Source organism: Antedon mediterranea, chromosome 11 (assembly GCF_964355755.1).
Source record: "Antedon mediterranea chromosome 11, ecAntMedi1.1, whole genome shotgun sequence".
Lineage (NCBI taxonomy): Eukaryota > Metazoa > Echinodermata > Crinoidea > Comatulida > Antedonidae > Antedon > Antedon mediterranea.
In genome coordinates this window covers 19684364-19711081 of record NC_092680.1, presented here as the reverse complement: position 1 = coordinate 19711081, position 26718 = coordinate 19684364, and the positions used below count along the sequence as shown (strand labels likewise).

Sequence of the window (26718 nt, the reverse complement as noted above, 5' to 3'; positions counted from 1 at the left end):
TTATTATTAATTACAAGATAAAGAACAAAGGATCTAAAAATATCAATAAAAAACAAAGATGGAAATATTGTTGAAGTTTAATAAACATGATTTTTTTTAAATCTATGTACACATGATTCACAATGTTTTTTTTGTCTTACCTACAAAAAGTATACACATTTATATAATACACTTAGACTACCTCTCTGAATAAATGATATCCTTACGTGAACAATCAATACTTTTAAACACATTTTATAGAAACAATCTAGACAACCTTTACCTAAATTATATTTGTTAAATTCTTATGTACAATATTTCAGAATTGAGATGTAAAGGCAGGTAACAGTAACTAAATATAGGATTTAATACAAAACAGGAACTAAGCTTAGCATATACAAAGGAGTAAATAATTACACGCAAACAAAGATGCATAAATAATTAATGTTTACATAAAATATATAAACAGGGCACCATAACATTATTTTAAATAATATGCAGAGCATATTAACCATATCGCATATTCAATTAGAAATAAATTTAATAAATTTAACTTCAACAATTAATTTGGTCGCAAATTAATATCATGGTTTAACCTCATTCAAAATACAAACAGCAAACTTTTACAACTTTGCATATCAATCAAGTTATGAAATTTGTTGTGCTTATAAATCAAGGCTCATAGAAACTTGAGGAGTGGAGAAGAGAATGAAGCGAGTTACAATCAAAGAGACCAGGTCATGATTGAACCCTGCTACAGCTCCACTACATTTGCTCACAAAAGTATTGTAGTTTAGAAAAACATAGACCATACAAATCTCCCCACTCAGACTATAGGCTTCCATGTGCTTGAGATAAGGAACTTCAAAACCATATCTCCCACACTGTATTGCTGCACTATTGCTTCTGTATGTTCATAGAGGGCCTAATGCAATCAGTTTTACAGTTACACAGGACCATAATATTTACAATTGCTGATGGCGCTAAATGTACAGATTATGACATAATTAAGAAATTTAAAATACACAATTGTTGGTGAATACAGATTATGAAACAACAAACACTATAGTTTACAAAAGAATGACATTCTCCATTGAATAAAAATAAAAATGGAATATTTCAATTCTAAACTTCTAAACTTGTTCTTTAAAAATATATGCAACAGAAATAAAGATTTACCATTGCAGTATCATTCTTGTCAACAAAAAAAAAGAAAAGTTTTTGTTAACCTCATGTTATGTCTCATGCTGTATTTATTAGAACTTGTAAAAACTGATTTCACACAAATAAGAGAACACAAGAAGAGCGCATTCATGTGGCAAACAGGTCGAAATGACGCACTCCAATATGTTGCCATGATTTCATATTAATATGAAATATTGGTCTATTAGGCTGAACGTCTAAAAAAGCACTTTAACATGGAATTTCAACATATTTGGATCTAAATAAATTATAATAAATACGTCTGTTCATAAACTCAAGTTCTAAAGCTTTGTCTAAACTATCAAACTAGTTTGACAAAAAAAGTGTGATGTGCCTAAATATGGTAGTGATATGATATCATCATGTCCATATATGGGCACATCACATTTTTTGTCACATACAGTTTGATAGTGTAGACAGAGCTTAAGGAACACAGCCTCAAACAATGCAAAATTCTTTATATTGAATTTAGTGCCAATTTAAGATAATTCATTTTATTTAGCACATTATTTGTCACATAAAAGTTGTTTTAAATCAATTTAGAACAAAATGATATTGACCCAGGTCATCTATTGAACAATTAATTGTCTGTTCAGTCCCACTGAACACTTCACCTCGTAAAGAAGCAGCAACACCTTCCCTTTATCTTGAATCGCATGTAATAAATTGTAAATATTTAATTACAAAGTAACTATTGAACCAATGCTAAAAAGTCCAGGTGGCTAAATACCAGGTGGCTAAATGACAGGTGGCTAAAAACCAGGTGGCTGTACACTAGAAGGCTGGATTTTAGGTGGCACCAGTGTAGCACCAATATCCCATGTGAATGTTTGCATACAGTACAATTTTAAATACTTGCTCGTCCACCTAGTTACCTGCCGCCTGCTTGCAAGCTGATGACTGGCTGTTTTAGGTGTACCGCGCTTCCCGCTGATATGATTGGTAATTTGTTGGAACGATGGTAGTCAATCAGGTGACTAACACTATCAAATTCTTTATCCTTCGTTCGCACCTATGTTACAACAATATACATTATTTGGATAGTAAAATAGACACGCACAAAATTCAATTTATCAATTTTACGAAAGAACTCCAAAAAAACATTTATAAAAAGATGGAAAGAAAGCTGCCCTCTAGCTTTGTGCTTTTAGAGACTCTGGTTCAATTCTGGTTCAGTTCAGTTTCAACTTTAGTTCAGTTTTCAACTTGGTGTACTAATATGAAATGAGGGACTAGTTTAAAGCTCTGTCTGCTGCACTATCAAACTTTATGTGACAAAAAAATGTGATGTGCTCATATATGGAAATGATGATGTCATATCACTACCATATTTAATAAGGATATCACTATCATATTTGTGCACATCACTTTTTTTGTCAAACTAGTTTGATAGTGTAGACAGAGCTTTATAAAATCAAGAATGTGTGCCACCAACCTTTCCTTCCGGATCCACTAACAGGAGGTGTTTAGGCGTTCCACTCTGCATACCACTCAGTACATACTGGCCAGGTGTCGTCGTACTCTCACGCACCAAGAAATCACCGTCAGCTTCTAATTTACCCTCTGCTTGTTTACGAGTCATTGGACCGTGAAACCAGATTTCTTCTTTTAGAGGAATTGATGGCTGTACTCCTAAATCCCCAGTACCAGTTGGAGATGGATTAAAAGGTTCTTTTAAGGAAAATAAATATTAATAAAAGATAAGTTTCAGATAATGATTTTACAATTTATGAAAACATGCATTGAATTCTTTCATTCTACACAGAGTCATTAACTCATTGGTATAATAGACAGGCAAAGTTAAAGATGATAACGATGATAATGATTTGAATGATAATGAAGATCATGATGACAATCCAATATCAATTTCTTGTATTTCTGGAAATGATCAGTACAGTATTATATTTATAAACAATATTTTTCAATTTGATATCATTTTGTTATGTAATTTTAAAACTGTATTTAAATACTGATAGCATATACAGTCAACTCTCAACACCGAATCCCTGGAAACTCTCCCAATATAAGCATTTTTTTTTACAGTTTGACAAGGTTCAAAATTCTGCCTTATTATTCCAAATTCATTCTGAAGGATTCTGGGAAATCAGACATTTGAGCTAGTCCAAAGGTGTTCGATGGGAGAGTTGATTGAATGGACCTAATTGTGGTTACCAGCACAAAACAGTCTTATTGCTTGCCAAGATAATTTTTAATGTTTTAACTGTTGTTAAATTTTACTAATTTTGTATATAATTGTTTATAAAATAACATAATATTTTATACAGTATTAAAACTACGATTTATTTTGTGGGAAAAATAGTTTTGGGAAAAATAAGTAAATTGAAGCCTTTCATTGTTTTCTAGTTGCAAATTATTTGTTATTAAATTCAAAACTGAACATGCTTGATAACACAAAGAAAAAATTAGTCTTAAAAAACTGGTCGAACATAAAATTAATTAATAATGCAAAGAAATAAAATTTGATTTTCTTCGTCAGATTAAAATGTTTTATATGAATTTTATACTTTATACAATGCCATGCAATTATTGTTATTCTTAATACATGCAAAATTCTTTATGATTTTAATTTAAATAGTGCAAATCTTGTGCTAAATTGTAAACAATCCGTGTGTGTAACTTATGATTGTTAGCTGTTAAGCTCTGTCTACGTTATGTGACAAAAAATGTGATGTGCCCATATATGGATATGTGATGTTATATCACTACCATATGTGGGGATCACTACCATATTTGGACACATCACACAAACTAGTTTGATAGTGCAGACAGAGCTTTTGTTATGTATAAATTGTAGTTATTTAATGCTTATTCATTCGAAGTTGAAACATTGCTCTAATCTATACTTGCATGTAGACATCGGCCTACTGCTGGCAAAAGCTATGAAAATGGCACAAAGAAACACAATTCACAAGGTAAGACAAAGACGACAATAAACAAGATCAAAGATCCATTAATATCCAGTATATCGCATATATCATTTAGAAATGAAGTTTCATAATTTTGCAAAATGAAATGGATATCGGTAGTTAATAATAATAACTTTGGTTTATTAAATACTTAGTTTTTTGGTAAGCATTTAAATCTCATGACTGCATTATATCTATCGCTTAATTGAAATTGTATGCTTTCTCTATCAGTTTTCATGGCATGAACCGCCACGACTTCCAGACTGCTAAATCGGCTGTCTCATAGGACTGCTTTAAATCCGCTCAGATTTTAACTATTTCATAATAACTTTGTTTTAAATAACAGTTTTTGCTTGTTTTTGTAAAAACTGTTTGCATTGGTATGTCAATGTGCCATGTGGGTCTTTTTCTGATGGACACTGACACACTTTAAGTCTACACTATGATAATCAACTATTAATGGATCTCCGTCTATAATGTCTCTTACCCATATCAAAAGCATCATTTTGTGGGCTTGTCTGACCCAGCATGCCATTCTGACCTGTAACCCCAGTATCCATGGCAACTGGAGAGGACTGTGGCCTGTCTGGCACACCCGTGTACACACTGTCGTCGAAACTATGTGATAACGGACTACCTCCAGAAAGGCTTGAGCGAACTGATGATGGATGTTGGTAGTGGTCGTTGTGTGGCATAGGGTTAGGGTTCTGCCAACTGTTCACAGCATTTGAATCAAAGTTACTATTTGCGTCTAAAAAGAAAAAAACAATATATATATATATATATATATATATCAATATATTAAATAAATGTACCTACACTTCTAATTAATAATTTACTGTGTATTTAAGATTATATAATTGTAAAGCATAAAAAACCAAATAAATATTTAACCCAAATAAAAAAAAAATTATAAGTAAAAAAAAAATACAAAATGAGTTTGCAATGTGAGGTGCAGTTATTATAAAATGATTAGTGTTGAATGTTGTCCTCAATAAGGTCAAGGCTGGAAAAAGTGGAAAGGGAGGTGATGATGATATTGTTGGACATGGGATGGTATGATTATGGCTACATTAAGACAAACTGGTCGTGATTTTGATATGAAGGTGAGAGTGAAATTGATAATGACAAAGATGATGACGCTGTTATTGTGATTGTTGCTGACAGCAACGTTTTTGTTGTTGTCTTACTTCTACTATTTGGATTAATAGGGCCTACAGTCAGTTATTCAGTTTTCAGATAGCACAACGGGATATTGGATATAGGACCTACTAAAAAATTATGACCTGGAAACTGTGTATTAAATAGTAAAGATGATATATTCAAGCTATGAAGCAGTCAGGTGATATCATACCTATATCAATACTATAAATAAAATATACAAACTCCAGTAAATCAATGCTAAACAATATTTTCTAAATAGTGTTAATTTCTATACGGATGGAATCATTAATTCAAATTTTTAATTGCTGAATATAAATATTCATTCCATGCGGTTATAAAGTGTACAGCAGTAAAAGGAGAGTGAAAATTAACCATTAACCATGCTGTTAAAAGTGTGTGGTGTTTATTCAGTAGAAATATTGGGCTTTTTAGAAGAATTCTGCTTGATACTGTACACTAGCTTATTAGCTAGCACTTCATGCAGATATTGTGATGGTCTGCGTGTTGCGATTAGCCTCATGCATTGCTGTTGTGCTCATGCCAAAGTAACTAGATGTGAACCTTTCATTTTGGAGCTCGGAGGTCTTTGATTATTCAGCTTCCCTGCCGATCGAAAGTTATCGTAGCCGGCATCGATCATTTGTTTCAAATCTGGATGTTTTATGTTTTCGTAGCTAGGCAAGACAAAACGTGACTTCGGTGACGTAACTTCATTTTCGCTATCCTTTGATGAATTATCATATAGAGACGGTGTTTTGCGGTCAAGCTTCGGCCTATTTGCTGACGTCCGTCTTTCCGACATAGAAGGTTTTAAGTTACATTTCATTTCTTGTAATTTGACAGCTGGACTTAATTCAGGGTCTTTTTCGATTTTTGTCAGAGATGTTCTTGGTGTTTTGTTCAATGATGCACGAATTTTGTTAAAATCTGTTTGCATATTGATACCAGCTTGCCTACTTGACTCGGAGTGTTTAGCGTCATTATTTAAAATTGGGTGAACCTTACCATTGGAAACAGGTGTAGGGGTTGTAATCTCTTCTTTGGCTAAAACAGGGTGAAAGTACAATTGTTACAAAGGTGAAAGGTTAATGATGCTGCAAGTGACAATGACAGCTAAAGTCAAATATGATTAAATTGAACTAATGAATAAAAACAATGATTGTAATAAAACTAAAAACATTCCAAGTGATGATAAAAAAAAAGAGAAAAACAAAATATATTTAATAAACATAATGATATTAAAAATAAAATTTAAACTAAATTAAACTGTACACAGGGATTACTCTTCAATGAAACTGTATCTGAAATAGAGATTGTACTGTAAAGGCCAATTCACACAGATGAGCAGTAATGGTAAGCGGAAAACCAGGGAAGCTTGTTCCATGTACAGTAAAAATCTGTATCTATCCTGAGCGGTTTTGTGTGTAAATTGTCATAAGAAATAACAGTCTACAGTGTTTTTTTTATTACTGTTAATACTGCTTGCCTGTGTAAATTGGCCTTTAGGCACCTTCATTTTATGTCATCATCATTGGATTGTCAGTGACAATAGAAAGACCAATAATTTAAATGGAATGTACCAACATCTGTGTATTCTCAGTAAAACTCCTATAAAAATTCACCCCCATTCAAGAGATTAAAGGGACATTTTGTTGTGTCCCTTTAATAGGGATATCTCTTTAATGGAGTTGGCCTTAGTGTTAAAACATCTAAATCACTTGTTTGTTTTCCAGGAAAATTTCCTCTGTATAGCGGTGTCCTAAAAAAGGGCGTCTATAGTAATTACTTAGTAATTAAACATGTGCCTCACCCACTGTGTAGCCAAAACGTTTATTTATTTACATCTCTAAATTTACAATCAAATATTCGGTAATTTTTTTACGCTACTCAATTGTTGTTTGACGTTCATCGCGGAGGCGAAATACATTCACCAATTTGGTTCAACAAATTATAAAAGAAACTCAAATCACGAAAATAAGGTCGTGAAATAGTTAAAATTTAAATCGCAAAAATTTAGGGCTGTGAACATTTTGGGCTTTCGGTTTCAAATAAGTGTTACAGCTCCAGAAGCATTACAATTGCATTAGAAGAAATTTTTCTGAGCATGTGCAGATGTTGTTACATTTTAAGGATAGGTGCCTCACAGTCTACCCAAAAAGCCCCTAATATAAATAATAAATTATTTGCAATAAACTTAGAATCAAAACTTACACTGTTGATTTAACGGATTATCAAAAACTGGAGCCGGAGTTGCCTCAACTAAATCAATCAATTGACCAATCATAGGCTGTTTATTATTATCGTACATTGTTTTGTTGTCGTAAACTTTTGGATCTGTTGAATTGTGATTTGTCCCTTCTGCTCGGTTATCATAAATGTCATTTCTTTCCACATTTCCGCCACTCAACGGCCTGTCATTTTTTGCAGATTGATAAATATGTGTGTTTGTTTGCTAAGAAAGAAAGCAAGAATATTTATAAAAAGTCTTTAATAAAAGAAATATCAAGATTGATAACCAAGAATTGTATTGTTACTGCAGTAATTGTATTGTTACTGCGGTAATTGTATTGTTACTGCGGTAATTCATCAACTGTCAACTGAGATAACTTACTAGATCTACACCATTGGCTGTAGGTATTTCTGGTAGAGGCTCTCTTTGTACTGGTTTTGGTCCAAATTCTGATAAATCATTGTAATATTCGGGATCATCACCCCATGCACTTTCCTCTGAAACAAACCTAAAAATATAGAATTTGAAAACAAATTAATTCAAGATACCAACTCTCCAAATACTCTCTCTTTAAAAACTGGAAACTCCTAGACTCATATTTACCATTAAACACATTCAAAATATTAGACTTTCCGGAAATTCAGACTTAGGCCAGCCCAAAGGTTATTGGTTTTGCGAGAGTAGACTATATATGATAAATGCGATATGAAACGTTTATAAATACTATAATGACTGCCTCACAACAGATAGCAAGGTCATCGTCTCTTTAAATTGTTTAATAACTATACTATATTATATTTGGAAATATACCAAATATTTTAATACAACAAACTAAACAATTTATGGCAAAATATTATGTAATGAAAAATTGTACCTGTCAGGAACATTAACAGCCTGTGGGGGGTTCTTTAAATAATCTTTAAACCTGATTTCAAATGCCTGTCCAATCGTTGTGATAACATCTTGGGCTAGACCATCACTACACTCAATTACATGGCAAGCTGAATAGATAAAATAACATTTTCTGATCACGTAATACACAAATATATTACTAATGTATCATCAATATTTGAGATGAATACAAGCTACGGCGATTAGTTTCATCTTTAATTACTAGCTATAAGCCTCGTTTCAGCGGCCTTTTATGAACACTATGAGTTTAGTGGGCACAATGAAAGGACATAAAGAAAATAAAGAATGCATAAATGGATAAATATTAAAAACATGATGGGTCAAAAGTTCAATGAATTCAAATTATATATGTGTATTGTGTTACATAAATTTGACAAATATATTCAGTTTGTGCTGTCTATTCAAGGGATGTTTATATTTGCAGTGTGTAGTACAGTAGAATGTATTTTGTAGTAAATGATTTCTTATTTCTTTAGTACTAACTTTATTAAGTACTCCTTTTACTGTTATTTTAAAATGTGTTAAATACACAAATGCTGAGATAAACAAATATGCAAAAAATGTGTATAATCCGAATGTGTATAATTAAAATATTGTTAATCCTAATAAGTGTACTTCATTTTTAAACAGATGGTAAAGGTGAAGGACTTTCTAAAGCTGATGTTTCTTGACTTTTTTTAAATAGTAATGCACAGGATTTGTACAGCTACTTAATGCACAATTGAGAGTGCAATTATGTTAAACACTCTTGAACTCCCTTGAATTATAGATACTGTAAGACCTAATGGTGACCGTAAACTCATTTTAATTTAAGATACGTATTTTTAAACTATACATTTTCCAAACAAAAAACAAAGAACATAGCATTTGACTGAACATTTTGGAGAAACTTTACAGAAACAGAAATACACAGAGCGGCCGAGGCTGAAAAGTCTGAAGACTATTCGGCGGAACATCGTTAAGTCAAGTTAAGCTCTGTCTACACTATCAAAAAGAAAGAAATAAATACTTTAAAATATTTCAACAACTTATTTAACATACGTACCTCGCGCATTCACTGGATCTTTGGCTATGTAAGCTACATAATCCGGAGTTTCCTAAAAAAAAAATAAATAAATATAAATCATGTTTTAATTTATCATTTTATGAATAATTAGCTGAAGTTTAAAATTAATCTTTCCACGGCTTTGAAGAAATAATAATTGACAAAAAAATAATTGTTACATCTGGACTGATTTATTTTACATTTATTCCACGCTATATCCAATACACAAGCAGTATTATGTCTAGCGACGTTAAACATCCTACAGTATTGCCTCTTCTAACAAAACCTCCATCCCATGTGAGATACTGTAGTATAGTTAGGGATTATTTAGGTTAGGTATTTAGGAATAATGTGCTATGGTATGAGCTGTTGCAGTCAGCAGACACGACACTGTAGGATGTTCATTGTCACTAGACATGATACATGAATTGACTGCATACTATGTATTCTGAATAGAGTAGCCTTACAGAAAGTAAAATCATCCTGCACCCAGAAACTATGTTATATACCATAGCCCTGTGATATCAGACAACAAGCATGTTATCAACCATCTAAAATGCAAACACATTCCTCAAATGTTGACATTTAAAAAAAATACATCTTGTTCACATGAAGGCCTCATATCTACGTAGACATGATGGAATATATCCTATTCACATGAAGGCCTCATTATATCTATGTAGACATGATGGAATACATTCTGTTCACATGAAGGTTTCATTATATCTATGTAGACATGATGGAATACATCCTGTTCACATGAAGGCCTCATATCTACGTAGACATGATGGAATACATCCTGTTCACATGAAGGTTTCATTCTATCTATGTAGACATTTTTTAGGAAATATGTTCTGTTCAAAAGACCTCATTCTATGTAGACATGTTTTAGGAATACATCCTGTTCACATGAAGACCTCATTCTATATATGTAGACATGTTTTAGGAATACATCCTGTTCACATGAAGACCTCATTCTATATATGTAGACATGTTTTAGGAATACATCCTGTTCACATGAAGACCTCATTCTATATATGTAGACATGTTTTATAAATTATAAATCCTGTTCACATGAAGACCTCATTAGCCTATGTAGACATCATTTCTGTGGAACAGGCTCATTTGTGGTTTTAAGAATAAAATAATAGTCTAAGTATACCATTAAAGACTTCAAAGAAAACAATAGTTCTCTTACCAAATCACCTCCTGATGCAAATGAAATTCCTTGCATTTGATGGTTTGCTATTGTCTGTATATAAGAAAATATAACATAATATTACCAAATTGAATACACACAAATTAATTTTTATATATTTTGTGTTATTATTCATAGGTATTTAGGTATTTAGTATCAAGATTTTCAATGTTCAAGATGTTCAATTTACAGCTTATTTTAATAATTACAATTATCAAATGTATTTTATCGTTATTTATAGGTATCTTATATATTTTACATTATAAATATTCTTTGTTTCTGAAGATATAAACAAATTAAGTTTTGAATATTGAATCATAATGGCTTGCTCACTTTTTTCAGAGTTTGTTTTATATTATAATATTCAGACTTATTAGCGGACCCTCTGGTTAAACAAAATAAAACAATTTAGATTCTTGTTGAAAAGCATAAGTTAAAATATATTATTATTATCATATGATATTATCAATTTGCCTGGCTAAAAGTTGAAATAGGGTACACAGTCTTTGGGTTTTCAGTATTAAAAAAATTCATAATAATTTAAAAAAAAAAATTTCCTGTTGAAAAGCATAAGTTAAAATAAATTATTATCAATATCATTCAATATTATCAATTTGGGTTTTCAGTGTCAAAATAAAAAATTATAATAAAAAAAAAAACCCAAATATAGTTTCCAGTTGAAAAGCATTTTGTTATTAAATAAATTATCATACAGTATTATTAATTTGCCTGGCTAAAACTTGAAATAGACTTTGGGTTTTGAGTATCAAAATAAAAAAAAAATATCCTTGAAACCAGCATCCTGCTAGCTGATCTATTTATAGATTGCGGGATTCAATTATGAGTAACCTGGATTGGCATTATACCATTGCATGGATTGTTCAAGGCAACCAGAACGGAGGATTACGGGTGTACAATTATTGATCTCATACTGATTGATCTCAGTGCATATTCGTACCAGGTAAAAGTAAAAGTGTAGGATGTACTTCTACTAGGATATGGAAATCAACAAGAGGATACTAGATGTGGTCTGGGAATACAAGTACATATTATAATTTGTATAGAATCTGTATAAATCACCAAAAAATGGCATGATTTTAAAGCTTTAATTGCTACAAAAGTTTGGGCAAAATATAATTATACAGTATAATTTTTAAATAAGCTTCATCTCTAAGAAAAATTCAGGGGAGTGAGTACGGTTGAAACTTATTTTTTTTTTAAACCAATATATTTTAACTTGGTTAACAGTATACTTTCAACTTCAAGAAAACCATTTAAAAATTGTTGCTATGTCACTTTTGATGATCAAATGTTACAATTATATCCAAATTTGTTAATTAAGCATAACCTCTAAATAAATATTTTGGGGGAGGAAAGATGTTTATTTATTTTTTTTTTCTTAAGCACTTTGATTAATGAAATATTCTACCATTTTTAACAATACAGACTGAATCACTACAGTTCATATACTTTACACTCTTGCTATATATGCTTCTGATGATCAAATGTTATGATTTTATATATTTTTTTTAAAAACATTTTTAGTCATTGTTTTGTAATAAAAAATATTTAAAGATGTATTGTCTCCAAAAATATGAAAAATCAAGATGAATGTTAATTTTGTAGATGTAACAAAGTAATAAATATTCGCTTCCTTAAAAGAAAAACACGAAAAAACAATGTTTTTTACTTTTAAACAGTTAAATTCAACCAAAAATCAGTCAATTTTACTGGTTATTTTTGCTTTAAATTACAGTTTCTTCCGGAAAATAATTTTGTCCCCATCCAATTTTGGTAAAAGTGAATAACTCTATTATGTGACATTAAAATGGCATATTCCAAAAAAAAACAACATTTTTTTAGGGGGAAAATATTCTTTAATAACAAAAATAAAAAATATAACTTGTAATGAGATTGTGTCACCTTTCCTGTCTCCATTATCATCAGGTTAATGCTCACTGTTGATATCGTCAAGTTTACATGGGCACCACCAAATTGAATATTGGGTAATTCACCAAGAACTTTATTGACTTGCTTACCAGCCTACAAGGATATAACACACAAACTTAAATAAGAGCAAAACAATTCATAATTTTTAATATGGGAAAAGTGAGTGGGGGGGGGGGGGCATTTATATTTTAATAATATAATTTACTTTTTGTACAGACAGTAAGAAAAAGAATTTTATTTTGTGAATACATTAATTCATTTAATACTGTGTATTGTAAATTTTTAGGTTCAAACTAAACAAGGTCCAGTAATTTATCAATGTGGACAAACTAAAATATTTAAATAACAATCCAAGATTTAGTATTTTACTGCCGATCAGACATGTAACCAATAAACTATGTAAATTACCTTCTTTTTACGATTATACCTAAAACCTGCAGCATCACAAACTCGAAAAATTGCTTCTCTAAAATAAACAAAGAATTAATTTTGTTTGTTAGTAAGTTGACTATAGGATAAATAAAACTTCTGTACACCTGGTGGTAACATTCAATGTATCAGTGTCAAAATGTTAAGAAGGTCAAAAAAGTTAACTCTCCCAATATCGTAAAACCAGAAAATCTCACAAAACCAGATTTTTCTTGAGAACAAAAAGGTCCCAAATTCTTATTTACCACTAAAAACACATTTTGATTACCAGACTTCTCCAGAAAACATTATAGCCTGGCCCAAGGGTGTCCATTATTGAGAGTTGACTGTATTTATTATCATTGTCTATGAGGTTTATTATTAACTATATTTATTAATATTTCTGTAATTGAGAAATGTCCTTGTCAGCTATGCATCTTAAGATTTGTCTACACTATCAAACTTTATGCGACAACAAATGTGATGTGCCCATATATGGACGTGATGATGTCATATCACTACCATATTTAAGCATATCACTACCATATTTGGGCACATCATACTTGTTTTGGTAGTGTAGACAGAGCTTTAGGTTAACAACAAAGGTTTACTGTATATTGTTGGAAAGTTCTAAATTATATCCTTTTGCATCAGTAACTGATTTATAGAATTCATGCTAATTAATCTTTAAAGCTTGTGCAAAAACAACGTTAGTTAACTTACTTTGTTACTTGACCCCTCATATCAAATGGCAACGTTCTCATTGACTGCTTCACCTCCAGACAACCAACATACTATTAAAAAATTATAAAAAATACAGACAGATTATACATACTATTAATTCTACATTCACTTGTTATAGTTCTTTTACTATACTTATTCGGAAGTTGTGCACTTTCCCATCTAAGGGTGTGTGGCGCAATGTGTTGAACGTTGGATTACTGATCGTGAGATCATCGTTTGAATCCAACTCTCGCCGCATTGCTTGTATCCTTAGGCAAGATACTTTATTTACGTTTACCTCTCTTCACCCAGGTGTATAAGTGAGTACCCAGTTAGATCAAGACATTATTTACTAGCTGCTTTATGGAAGTATGTTTCCATATGTGTTTGATGCAAAAAATGACTGGGGTAATAATGTTCAGCGCTTAGAGGTTTCACAACATTAGGCGCTATATAAATCCAGGATATTATTATTATTATTATCTCACTTAAAATGAAAATTTGGTTGTCTCATTTAGGCTACTAAGACCAAATAAAAAAAATGTAAACTTGGTGGTGTGCAGTATTGTACCGGTTGCTTACTTGTCATGTGCAAGCTTGGTGGTCTAGAGGTAATGAATGCTAATATCTGGAGGTCATGTGTTCGATTCTCCATTTTCTCACAATGTATTTTTTAAATATAATTAATGAGTATTCTGTACTATAGAACTTTGGCCAAAACATCTTCATCTATCTATCAGATTATCATAATCATAATTCATACTTTAATTATAGAATTAATTATTTTGTCCCTGTATCACAGAAATTACTGTAACACTAGATTTTATAGAGTCAATCTGTGTCAAATAAACCAGAGTCCCCCGAGCAACCATCTCAGATTTGGACAAAGCTACACAAATATGATCTTTTTCTAAATTTTGTTGATTTGACACAGAATTATCACTATAATGCTGTTTCACAATGATGACATTGACAATGGTATTATGAAATATTATGTTATTTATATAATGTATGCAAAGATGGCAATACTGGTGACAGTAACACTAAATACTGACATTGCCCTCGCTGAACGATAGCACAACATGCCTCGTAAACTCCCTAGATTATCCATACAGTCAATTTGAATTAAGTCATCTTGAATTCTAAATTCTGGGGGTTTTTTTTATCTTTAAACAGATCTAATTTTCTAATACTGTCAGAAATGATTGGTGGTAGTCAGAAATGATTGGTGGTAGTCAGAAATGATTGGTGACTGGTAGTCAGAAATGATTGGTGGTAGTCAGAAATGATTAGTGGTAGTCAAAAATTATTGGTGGTAGTCAGAAATGATTGGTGGTAGTAAGAAATGATTGGTGGTAGTCAGAAATGATTGGTGGTAGTCAGAAATGATTGGCGGTAGTCAGAAATGATTGGCGGTAGTCAGAAATGATTGGTGGTAGTCAGAAATGATTGGTGGTAGTCAGAAATAATTGGTGGTAGTCAGAAATGATTCCTTCACACTCTCTTTAAGTTCATATGATATCATCAGTTGTTTAGATATGTGTGATGAATAGAACAACATGCAAGTACGGGAAATGTGTAAAGTGTATTCATGACTATATAAATTGTAGTGCGTTTCCTGCTATAATTCACTTAGTGTATAGTGTGTGCCAAGTTGTGCTTATAAATATTTTTTTATAAATTATCCCATGGAAAAGTTTAGGTGCCCTGTTGTCAGCAATATCTAACAATTTCTATCAAATCAAATTAATAATTAAAAATATCAAATCTTTTTCAGTAGACGGTTTTTATATAATTTCACAAATCAAATTTTTCTTTGCTTTGAATATATCTGTATTGAAGAATGAGTAATTAAAAAAAGATAAACCAGCTACTGTATAAACATTAACTCAAACAAATAAATTTGTTAAAAATAAAGAAGATTAAATTTCTGTCTACACTATCAAACTTGAAAAAAAAAGTATGATGTGCCCAAATATGGTAGTGATACGCCCAAATATGGTAGTGATATGACATCATCATGTCCATATATGGGCACATCACATTTTTTGTCACATAAAGTTTGAAAGTGTAGATAGAGATTAAGTCTTACCCGAACACCATAGCAGATTCCTCCAACTTTAATTCTGTCATCAGGGTGAATCCAACCTCTGTTTGGCTTGTTGATGAACGTGCCTGTCTTTGTCCAAAGGTCATCGTTCTTGCGGCCAATCATCCCTGGACCTTTATTCTTTTTAAAAACCGCCATTTTAAGTCGTGACCTCCTCTGGAATACCCTAGAACAGAGTAAAGGTTCACAGGTCATATTGATTAGCCTTCTTAAGTAAACTTCTTATTTAACAACTATAGTTTTATAATAACAAATCCTATATTTTATGGTACTAGGTTGAAGTACTGAGTAACAAACTTCCTGAAACAAACTGAAATGTCAATAACGAGAATAACCAGAATAAAGCTCCGAAAAAAACCGCACTCAAAGTTTTATGTCACTGTTGAAATTATCTACTTTTTGCTAAAACTGATTTGTCATGACGCATGAAATCGTTTGTTTATTATTCCGTTTTAATTGCTCTCAGTTTTTTCGACAAGCTGTAGATGATCATTATCCCAATTACAAATGTCACCACAAACTATTAGCAACTCCAGGGCTTTTGTTATAATTACAGTACAGTTATTTTTGCAATCAAGTCACGAAGCGTAGTATAAAAAAAATATATGCAAAGTTGCAACAATGTCAGTTGTTCCGTCAGTCACCCGGCGAGCGAGTTAAACTGTTCTTGATAAACCATGCATCTTATAAATAAAACTGGGGACTTCCTTCCTATGCTAAATTATAATGAAAAACAAAGCTTGAGGAATGAATAATCATATAACAAAATGATTAACCATAGACAGATAACGAAGAGGAAAGGCTTACTCCTAATTTGATGTTCAGAATGTTTAAAAAATGTGTGTGATGATACATAATGTGCATTGTAATATGTATGTATTTTATTCATTGTACAGAAAAAATAAAAAAGCTAAAAACTAAATAAAATAGCTACAGTACTAAATATTCCAAAAATTACTGCAGTAAATTTAAATACTGTAAGTATGAAATAATATTAAAATCTTCATAATCTGCCATTTCCCGTTTTGCACTCAAGCACTTATACAAAATAGAATGAAAACCTACTACAGTTACATTAACCAATCATCAGACAATGATTTAAAGTGGACTTGGACGACGTCCAATCACACCACTTAAACACTATCCCGTTCATTGACGAACAGGTGCCAAGCCTAGAGTAGAATGTGCGACTACATGATACATGATGTGGTTTACGTAAATAGAGGGCACTCTATCAGAAATGTTGATCATGTAAAGTTAAACAAGTACATTTCAATTGTTGGATAATTCAGATATTGGTAAATTTTGTCAAGTTGCACACAACAAAACAAAAAAACATGATGATTTTACTTTTAGTATGGTTGTAAATGCTCCAAGAATATGATGTAAAGCAAAAGTAAAACTGAAGATACAATACTGTACACTTGGCGGATCCAGGATTTGTTTAATGGGTTAGCCCTAAAATCTAACATATAATTATAATAATTTTAATAGCTGTCACAAATTCATAATTTCATTTCAGCTGTCTGGATCTGCCCTACCGTAATGTATCAACTAGTCAGATGCATCATGGGAATCAAACATGGCAAACATAAACTTAATTTTCTCATGAACCACAAATCAGAGACCGGATTTATTTTAGCCACTTTTATAAGTACATGACAATGTACATCGGAAAATGTATAAACAAATTCATGCATCACATTCGTAAAAACAATCTTAATTAAATGGCTAATAAGGGATTGATTTTGAAACATGCTATGCTAATTAATAAACGCAAACATTTAATTAACTTTTGTAAAATTATTGATTAGAACAATATTTGTCGTCTGCTGAAAAATTTGTTTGAAATTTGTACCAGTACAATTCAAGAAATACAAATCAAAATATTTAAAAATAAATACATTTTGAAAATGTCACATTGCAGCGGATTTGTGTCAGTCTCCTCCATTACAACATACTGTACCAGCAGAAATGTTAAATGACTAACAAGGGGATGATTTGAGAAGCAAACGATTGAGATTTTGGTCTAGACATCAAAACAGAAACATTACTGTCAAAAAGAGACATCATCATCTAGATTTCTTGGTTAGCTTCTACTGGATACTGTTTCAATCTACACTATAAAACATTATGTGACAAAAAAATGTGATGTGCCCATTAGACGACATGATGATGCCATATCACTACCATATTTAGGCAATTCACACTTTTGTTGTCAAACTAGTTTGAGTTTAGACAGAGCTTTATACAAAATTATATACTATTTTTATCAAATTTCTGAATGGCCTCATTTTTTTTGAAATGGTTCTACTTCGTGACAATAAATGAAATTTATTTTACACAATTGTTATAAAAGTTTTAGGGCAATCAAAATAACAGAGCTTTTAAAAATTTCAGGTAGGCCTGTATGAAAAGAGGTAAAATTAGTGTTATACTTTGAATCAAAGAATTTCACTACAATGATTTGTTGCAAATCCAGGCAATATTATTTAATAAAAGCTGCCAACCATGATTATTATTTACTATGTTTGCTACAGTACAATGATTTTGCTAGAAAATACAATTACTAACGAAAGAAGAATAACGTATTTTGAATTTCTAGTTTACAGTTAGGTATGTCAACCAATTAAAATATAAGTTATATAAGATGCATCTGGATCTGATCTAACAATTTTACCATCCTACTGTATCATGCATATATGGTTTTTTTTTAGACAGTGATGAAAAATGTCAACACTTCGCTTAATCTATCAAACAAATATAATTTCTTTTCTATTAAATAGGATGTAAATGATATTGTTCATTAGGCCTAGGCCTAAGTAGTATGTAGTAGGCCTATAACACTTGTTAGAATATAATATTATAAGCCCTCATCAAAATGATTTTTCTGAAGATAATCCAAGGTTTTTAGCAGAATTCAAGTGTGTTTTAATCTTTTCTAAGAAGGAAATTCTAGTCCAACAGATTGGAAGTTTGTAGAATCTAGGCATTTGGGTAAGAATGACACGTTGCATGCTGTCTTCAATTCGCGTCTCTGCAGGATGCTTCTGTTTGTACCCTTTAAATGACTGTGATTATAAAATGTTGCCCTAGTACTACTACTGTAATAGCACAAGATATAAAGTTAAAACAAAACAATAGCAATTACACACAGTAAAATACAGAAATTATTAATTTTAAATAAAATTTATCTTTTTATTATCTTAGCATCCATCCAGCAGAAAATGCATGACTCGCCAATTACAGGATGCCATGGGAAACCCATGCTTCTAAACCAAGTCTCACATGAGGTGGTTTATCTAGGCCAGTTTGCCGATTCCCAGTTTATGGCTTAGCTACCTGTAGGCTTGTGGTTTTTTTTTCCGTTGTTGCGTATGAAAAAGACATTACAAAACACCAGGTATCTTAGTTAAAAGAAACCATTGATTAAAGTAAAAATTTCCATAGTTTTATTTTTTTCTCTGAAATTCTGGTCTTTGTGTGCCGACTGGGACTCGGCAAACGAGTCCGAAAACTGGGTTTCTGCAAACTGGCCATATACTAACGGAACTTTGACAGGATTTAAACCAAGAACTCTGGGAATTGTAAGCAAGCATGTCACAGTGCTATTACACTTACAGTATACTCCTTTAATACCAGACTCTCGGAAAACTTCTAATACCAGACTTTCCTTTAGGCACAAAAGGTTGAAAATTCATTAAGAATACCAGACTTTCTAAAAAACCAGATACTGTACTGTATTGCGGTACAGTAACTCTATTTATAATGCTTTATAGTATGACAAAAAAATACAGATGTTATACCTCTATAAACAATTTGTTGTTGTGCATTTGTTTAATAGAAAACATCAGTCCTTCTATTTGTTCAAAAAAAAGAATATTAAATGATTTATGCCAGTATTATTTTTAGTTTTTTCAATTCATATCCTTTAGTAATGGCAACTCATGTTGTGTTAGTCATATTTCTCAGGTAGTTGTTGGTAGAGGGTTGCTAGGATACCAACTCTTGACATAATGGTCCACCATACACCATAGGAATGATTTTACACACAGCATTTAAAGCAATTCTGAGGATGACAATAACAGCAATACTTTATGCATACATTATCTTTTTTTATGGCACATATAACCTTTGAATGACTCCCATAAAATCTATAATTCAATTTACCAAGAAATCTAATCTGTATTAATTAGTCCACCTACACTATGTAGCTTTACTTTCAATTAAAGCAGCAAGACATTTATGTTGTAAGACAAATCTTGTCTGTCAAGTAAATTGTAATACTTTACGTAAATGTCTGTGCATAAATCTTTAATTTTATTTCATCAATAATGAAAAATAATAATAAAATACAAACAATAAAAAACAAATAAATAAATATACTGTATGCTGTACTCTTTTTGGACACCCTTTTCAGGGATCAACCCTTTCAGGATAACACCTATTTGTGGGACATCTCCTTCATTCATGGGACGTCTCCTTCATTCATGGGACGTCTCCTTCATTCATGGGACATTTCCTTCATTCATGGGACGTCTCCTTCATTCATGGGACGTCTCCTTCATTCATGGGACGTCTCCTTCATTCATGGGACGTTTCCTTCATTCATGGGACGTTTCCTTCATTCATGGGACGTCTCCTTCATTCATGGGACGTCTCCTTCATTCATGAGACGTCTCCTTCATTCGTGGGACGTCTCCTTCATTCGTGGGACGTCTCGTTCATTCATGGGACGTCTCCTTCATTCATGGGACGTCTCCTTCATTCATGGGATGTCTCCTTCATTCATGGGACATCTCCTTCATTCATGGGACATCTCCTTCATTCATGGGACATCTCCTTCATTCATGGGACGTTTCCTTCATTCATGGGACGTTTCCTTCATTCATGGGACGTCTCCTTCATTCATGAAACATCTCCTTCATTCATGGGACATCTCCTTCATTCATGGGACAACCTCTATATCATGGGACACTTTGTTGTTTCCCCTTTTAAAAAAACATCTCCTTCAATTCAAGATAAATATTAAGAATTAAATTCAACCAAAAACACAATTGACTTCCATCCAGTAAATTTTACTATTATTTTATTTTCAATCAAATTTTTGGTCATAAGTGAATAACTACAGTATATATGAAAAAACATTTAAAAAAAATATTTTTTCAGGAGGTCAATATATCTTTATAATTAGTTTACAGGCAGGAAAATGATAACAATAATTCTTGTACAGTTTAACGTTTTTTTTACTGTACAACTTGATGCAATACTGAATTCATTGAATATTTATTCAGTTAGGTTATGATTCACTTTACACTGTACTTTCAAAATGATTTCCTTGGGTCATCTTTCTTGTCACATGGCACTACAGAGAAGGGTCAGCACAACAACAAGTTGTGTCTGCTTGAATAAGTCTGTAAATTAAAGTAGGCCTACAGGGCAGATATAGAACTTGAAATGGGGGAGGGGGGTCTGGGCTTGAAAATAGTACAGAGGCTTTCGATCTTCGATAACCAATGACTTATATTACGCATCGATGCATATTGTGTCGGTAATCTGGACCTAGAAAGAAGCTGCCAAAACTGAGAAAGCCAAGAAATGAGGAAGCATGTCCAAAAATATCCATGTATGTGCACAATAAAGTAACTAGTTTCCAGGTCACAACAAATTGAAGGCTCCTTAAGATATGAAGATTTGATATCAAGTACTAGATTACTGTTTACATTCTCTCACATACCTTTAACATTATTGTCAATAACAGATAAATATTAAACTGTGATTAGTAGGTGTAGTTTAGCCATGGTGGAGAATATTCCTATGAATACAATAGGCAGATCCAAAAAATGATGTCCTTTTTGGAGGTAACAAAACCTACTGTACTATTTGTTATTGTAGAAGCGTATTTTCGAACCTTGTATTGTACATACAGTAGATTACTTTAGTGTTTTTTTGGCTAATCGCTATAGATGTGGTAACCACAGCACCTTCTTCCTGTAGACCTTCCCCAAAAAAATCTGGATGAGTTCCAGTCTATGGCAACAAAATGAAATATGAACACATTTTCATAAAAGGTTCTTTTACGTTTCGAAATTCACTTCCTCATTCATAGATCATTTTATTTGATAAAACCATTTAGAACAACGAAACAAAGTTGCTTCACATTCACAAGCTCCTTCAAAATAAAATTAGCAGCTTGCATCTCTATGAAAAAAATTGTTTTCAATGGCGTCTTATCTATTAGAGACCTCTTCTGCATAACTGCGTGAGTTGTTAAAATTCTATAAAATGTTGAGATATGTGCACAGTATACTGTGCCTTCTTTCTGTTTTGATAGCTCTATGATAAAACTTAACAATGATATTAGTTAATACTGTAGATCTATTTTAACATTATTATAATTTCACTACATAATAACACAATCTCTTAATCAACAATTGAAACTTAAAACTGTAAAAAAAAAAAAAGAATAATGCTTGCATTGTTAAGCGCTCTGTTCTTTGTAGGTGAACTTCAAGGAAAAATTTCATCTTAAAATTTTGTTTAGCAATATTGCTAATAAATAGATACATAGTTTTCTGTAGTATATTTTGCTACACAATTGTAGAAATGTGTAGCAAGAAGGTTGTTTTGTATAGCTTTTTGCTATGCTACACTGGCGAAATTATTCCCTGAACTTACATAGATACAGTAGATTCTATAGATAGAATTAATAATTAACCGAACCTCACATAAGGATAAGCTGATTATTTTAATGATATTTGCCATTCAATTCAAGGTACATTGGCAAAATTTAAAAATTGATCTTGAATTCGACAACATTATGAATTTCGACTCAGACAGCTAACAATATTTTATACAACACATTGTATGAAATGCATTAGAATTAAAAACAAAATCTGTACTACTGTACGTGTAGAATAGAATAGTATTGTTTTTAGTATTGTTTGTAGTTAGTATTCAAATACTGTAGTACTGTTAGTACTTAAATAGTAGTACAGAAGTGCTGTGTATTAGTAGATTAATAATCCCAAGGGAAATGGTTGTATTGTGTAGGTAAAAGGACTTGTCATTTTATAATGCATTATTACTTTTAACTACTGTACTACTACAGGTATTAACCAGTCATTTTTTTGTGAAATAAAAATTATGCATAGCAGATAGAAAATACAGATACTGATAGTGTATTCAATATATACACATATTGACATATTTATTAATCATTATTAATAAATCCAAAGGCAAAATACAGAAAAATCAGTGGCTGGATCTCAATGGAGATACAAAAAAAAAGCGAAAAGCTAAATCAAAGCGATAAAGTAAAGCTCACAGAAAAGTTAGCAGAGCTTTCGGGCAACACTAGCCCGTCATCAGTGCAAGTGAAGGTACTTGGGACAAGATAGATAGATATATCAGGCAAGCGCTGCCTGAGTGGACAGGAAAAAAAGAAATAAAACAATAGAGGCATATTAAGGCTGGTGAATAGAGGGTGTAGATAGTATTGTGTAGAAAACAAAGAAGATAGCTTGGTAAAATAAATTATTATATTAATAATCAATAATTATGCATGGTGAAAAATACTAGCAAATAATAGCAATGCAATATAATATATAACAGGAACAAAAAATATGATCCTATAATTTAATGAGAAGCTGTATTTAAATTTTCTTAGAATAAACGTTTTTCCTTCTTGTAATACTAGAGCATGCCCTTCTATTCTACAAAAATAAGCAGGTTTTCCTGTACTGTACTTAATCATGAAAATAAGATTGTTTCAGGTCTTGTCTTTTTTAAGGCGAGCGAGTGTGATCACTCACCTAACACACTCCAAAACTGCTCTTGAGAAGTGCGATTTACAACACGCCTAAATTTGGTAAACTTCTACGCACCAAAGTACTGTACAAACAGCACACCTACAGCACCCCTGAATGTATTGAGGAGTGCAATTTGTAGCACACATACAGTAAAAGGACAACAAGGCCTGTTGTTTACTAAACTTGTGAAATTGTTAATTAATCAATTGCAATGTTATTAAAAACACCCATTCAATTCGGTGTTAGAACCGGTTATCGCTGAGCAATTTTTAGCTGGAACACGAAATAACGGTTATTAGATTGACAGCTGCTGACTTTGAGTCAAACTACACTGCAGTAACGTTTGAATTAACCACCAGGACCAATTGTTGCATTTTGGGTAATTCTAACAATTTTGGTCAACGACCGACCACCCACTGATTTTGGAGCAAAAATTGAGCAGTCACTATAAAATAATAATCAGTTTATTCGCGCAATACAGCAGAAACAGACCCTTAAATAATATTTAATGAAGCTCTGCACCTCTTCTAAGAATATCTCAAGTTACTTTAAGGTCAAAATCAATGGTTCAACAGGTACAGTTATTACAATTATAAAACAAAATACAACTTCAACTTCCTATTCTTTATCTAAGGGTATTAAAGGTCAATGATATTAATAGTTAGTAGAATACTATGTGCTGCATACAATTACTATCCACTGTAGTAAAGTTTGATTTTACATTCTTAAAATATGCTATTTAAATGTTTAAAAGGAATCGCTCCAACATATTTAACAATATTATTTCAATTTACTGTAAATAACCATAATAAATGCACTCGCCCTCAAAGTAATAACGATTTATTTATTCTGTTATGAAATAAAAAGGTATAAAAAGAACGTAAATATTAAATTTACCTTTACAATCGTTTTTTGTTTTTCTTTTGAATTTTAATATTTTGTTATATGATGTTGTATACTGAACCACTTTGGAAATCAGTACATTTGTATTGAAAGTGCATTTGAATTTCAGTTCAAAGAAAGAACAAATAAATAAATTAATATTATTAATAGCAAAAAAGGCAATAGCAATACTACTAGCTAGTGAGGGTGTCAAATTTTATACCTTATTTTATTCTTAACTTTCGAAATACTCAATCAATTTTGTTGCTTTAAGTTTAAAATGCTTTAGAATTATATACTTTTTCAAACTCAGCACTATTCAAATACTGAAAGATAAATTGAAAAATATATGCAAGGTTCTAGGCCTAGTACTAGGCTAGGCTAGTAGCACATAGTAAAGTAAAGAAGGGGAAAAGCTACATAAGTTTGCAATAAATAACACAATGTAAATTTTTATACTAGCCTATATTAATACTATTATCAGTGTTACTTACCGTAGTAGTAGAGTATGTTCTTGACGTGTTTATTCAATGATAAGCCTCTTCTACTGCTCGTGCGTAGGCCTACTGTATGTGAGATCTGAAGCAGTTTTCACAACCTTCTTCTGGCTTGTTGATACTGCTGGACCTGAACAACAAGAGGCCTAGGGCCTTAGGCCTTAGTTTGGAAAATAAAATATAAACGCTGTATTCACTATATAGGAGATTCGTGAATACTAGCAAGATCTAAGATCGTACAGAAGTGTTACTTTGATTTTTAAAGGAAAAGTACACTTTCAAACGACTTCTGTCTGCCGTTTTTAAAGGCGGAAGTGTAGGAAAATACCTATTTTTAATCGCTGTCTTTCTCCTGCCTGTGTGTGCCGTGTGTGGGGTAGTCGTAGTGGTAATTATTTACAATCATATGTTTGCATTTTGTAAACAATGAAAAGAAGTTTCAGAGCAGCAGCAGTGTTTATTATACTCACAAAAAAATGTAATATTGTCTCATAATGACATAACAAACTGATTCTGAAACATGTCATTAGTAAATAACAAACATATGAGTCAATTTATTTTAGAATACGGATACTTGAAAAAAGTAGTAATTTACATTTTATAATACAGAGTGTGCCATGTGGACAGAGAGGGCGGTATTATATTTTTCCAAAGGAGCACCACGACCAATTTCTTTTTATTGTTCACATTTATTTGTATTTTAGTCTATAAATAGACGATCAAAGAACAAAATGATTTACGGTAGACTACTACCAAAAGGTTAATTTCTAAAATTTGAAATTATTATACAGAACATACATAGTGTTGGCATAACCTCCTGAATGTATTATAAATTCATACGGTATATTAACACATCTAGTAGTATAGTATATTATTTACTCTTGATCAATGTTTTGTTTTTATAAAAAAAATACACTTTTTCTTTCTTTCTTTCTTAATCTTTGGCCCCTCACTTATTTTCTCATCATCAATCGTTCATATCTCCGATGCCTGCGAATCTACTTTTGTAAACATATTTAATTCAATTTGTTTTCTACGATTTGAGGCTAAATTTGTGCAATTTTATGTTTTTGAACTTTCGAAGTTAAAATTGGTCAAAATGAAAACCGATTTTTTTAGGCTATTTTTTTTTATCTGACAGAAGGCGGATGGCAACGGCTGGCCGAGGGTGGCAAAGTGCCTACGGTGGAGTGAGGCATTTTCTATAAAATAGATAGCGATTACTGTAAATTAGATAGTTAACCCTCATATTAGTCTTCTTTCTATTTTCCATGGTTAAAATAAAACAAATCTCGAGAGATTCGAACCCAAGCGAAAGGTGAGAGTACTCAACACAGAGCTTACCCCTTCCACAAAGTACATGACTGAACAGCTGACAATAGTCTATTTATACGTGCTTATATTTCATAATTCATCGTTACGTCATAAATGCATACATAACCGTCATCTTGAGGGAACAATTAAAGCTTGTATTAACCTACTTATAAACAAGATGACCGGTTAGCTCAGTCGACTGAGCGTCGTGTTACCAACATGATTGTCATGGGGTTCGAACCCCACGCTGGTGGAATAGAGTTAAAGCTATGCGAGCTACTGTGTTTGGGGTTCACAGAATTATACGTCCTCCTTTCCACAACACATCAGGACAGCACCAACAATGCATCTTATGATGATGTGGT

General features: G+C 31.9%; 1 protein-coding gene across 5 annotated transcripts; it reads right to left on the bottom strand.

Moving 5' to 3' along the window:
• Window positions 1–61: 61 nt before the first annotated feature.
• Window positions 62–25589, bottom strand: LOC140062963 (SHC-transforming protein 1-like). Of its 5 annotated transcripts, none has more exons than XM_072109362.1 (15): window positions 25510–25589; window positions 25037–25199; window positions 15832–16015; window positions 13740–13810; window positions 13017–13074; window positions 12582–12701; window positions 10659–10712; window positions 9461–9512; window positions 8378–8504; window positions 7885–8011; window positions 7485–7725; window positions 5835–6317; window positions 4597–4860; window positions 2618–2853; window positions 62–2194 (listed from the first exon to the last, which is right to left on the bottom strand). In XM_072109362.1, the coding sequence occupies exons 3-15, from the start codon at window positions 15985–15987 to the stop codon at window positions 2054–2056; spliced, it is 2130 nt and encodes a 709-aa protein (XP_071965463.1). In that variant the 5' UTR covers window positions 15988–16015; window positions 25037–25199; window positions 25510–25589; the 3' UTR covers window positions 62–2053. The 5 variants fall into 5 exon arrangements, with proteins under 5 accessions (XP_071965463.1, XP_071965462.1, XP_071965464.1 ...); XM_072109361.1 differs by lacking the exon at window positions 25510–25589 and adding an exon at window positions 25368–25392; XM_072109363.1 differs by lacking the exon at window positions 25510–25589 and having other exon boundaries at window positions 4651–4860; window positions 25037–25471.
• Window positions 25590–26718: the final 1129 nt, after the last annotated feature.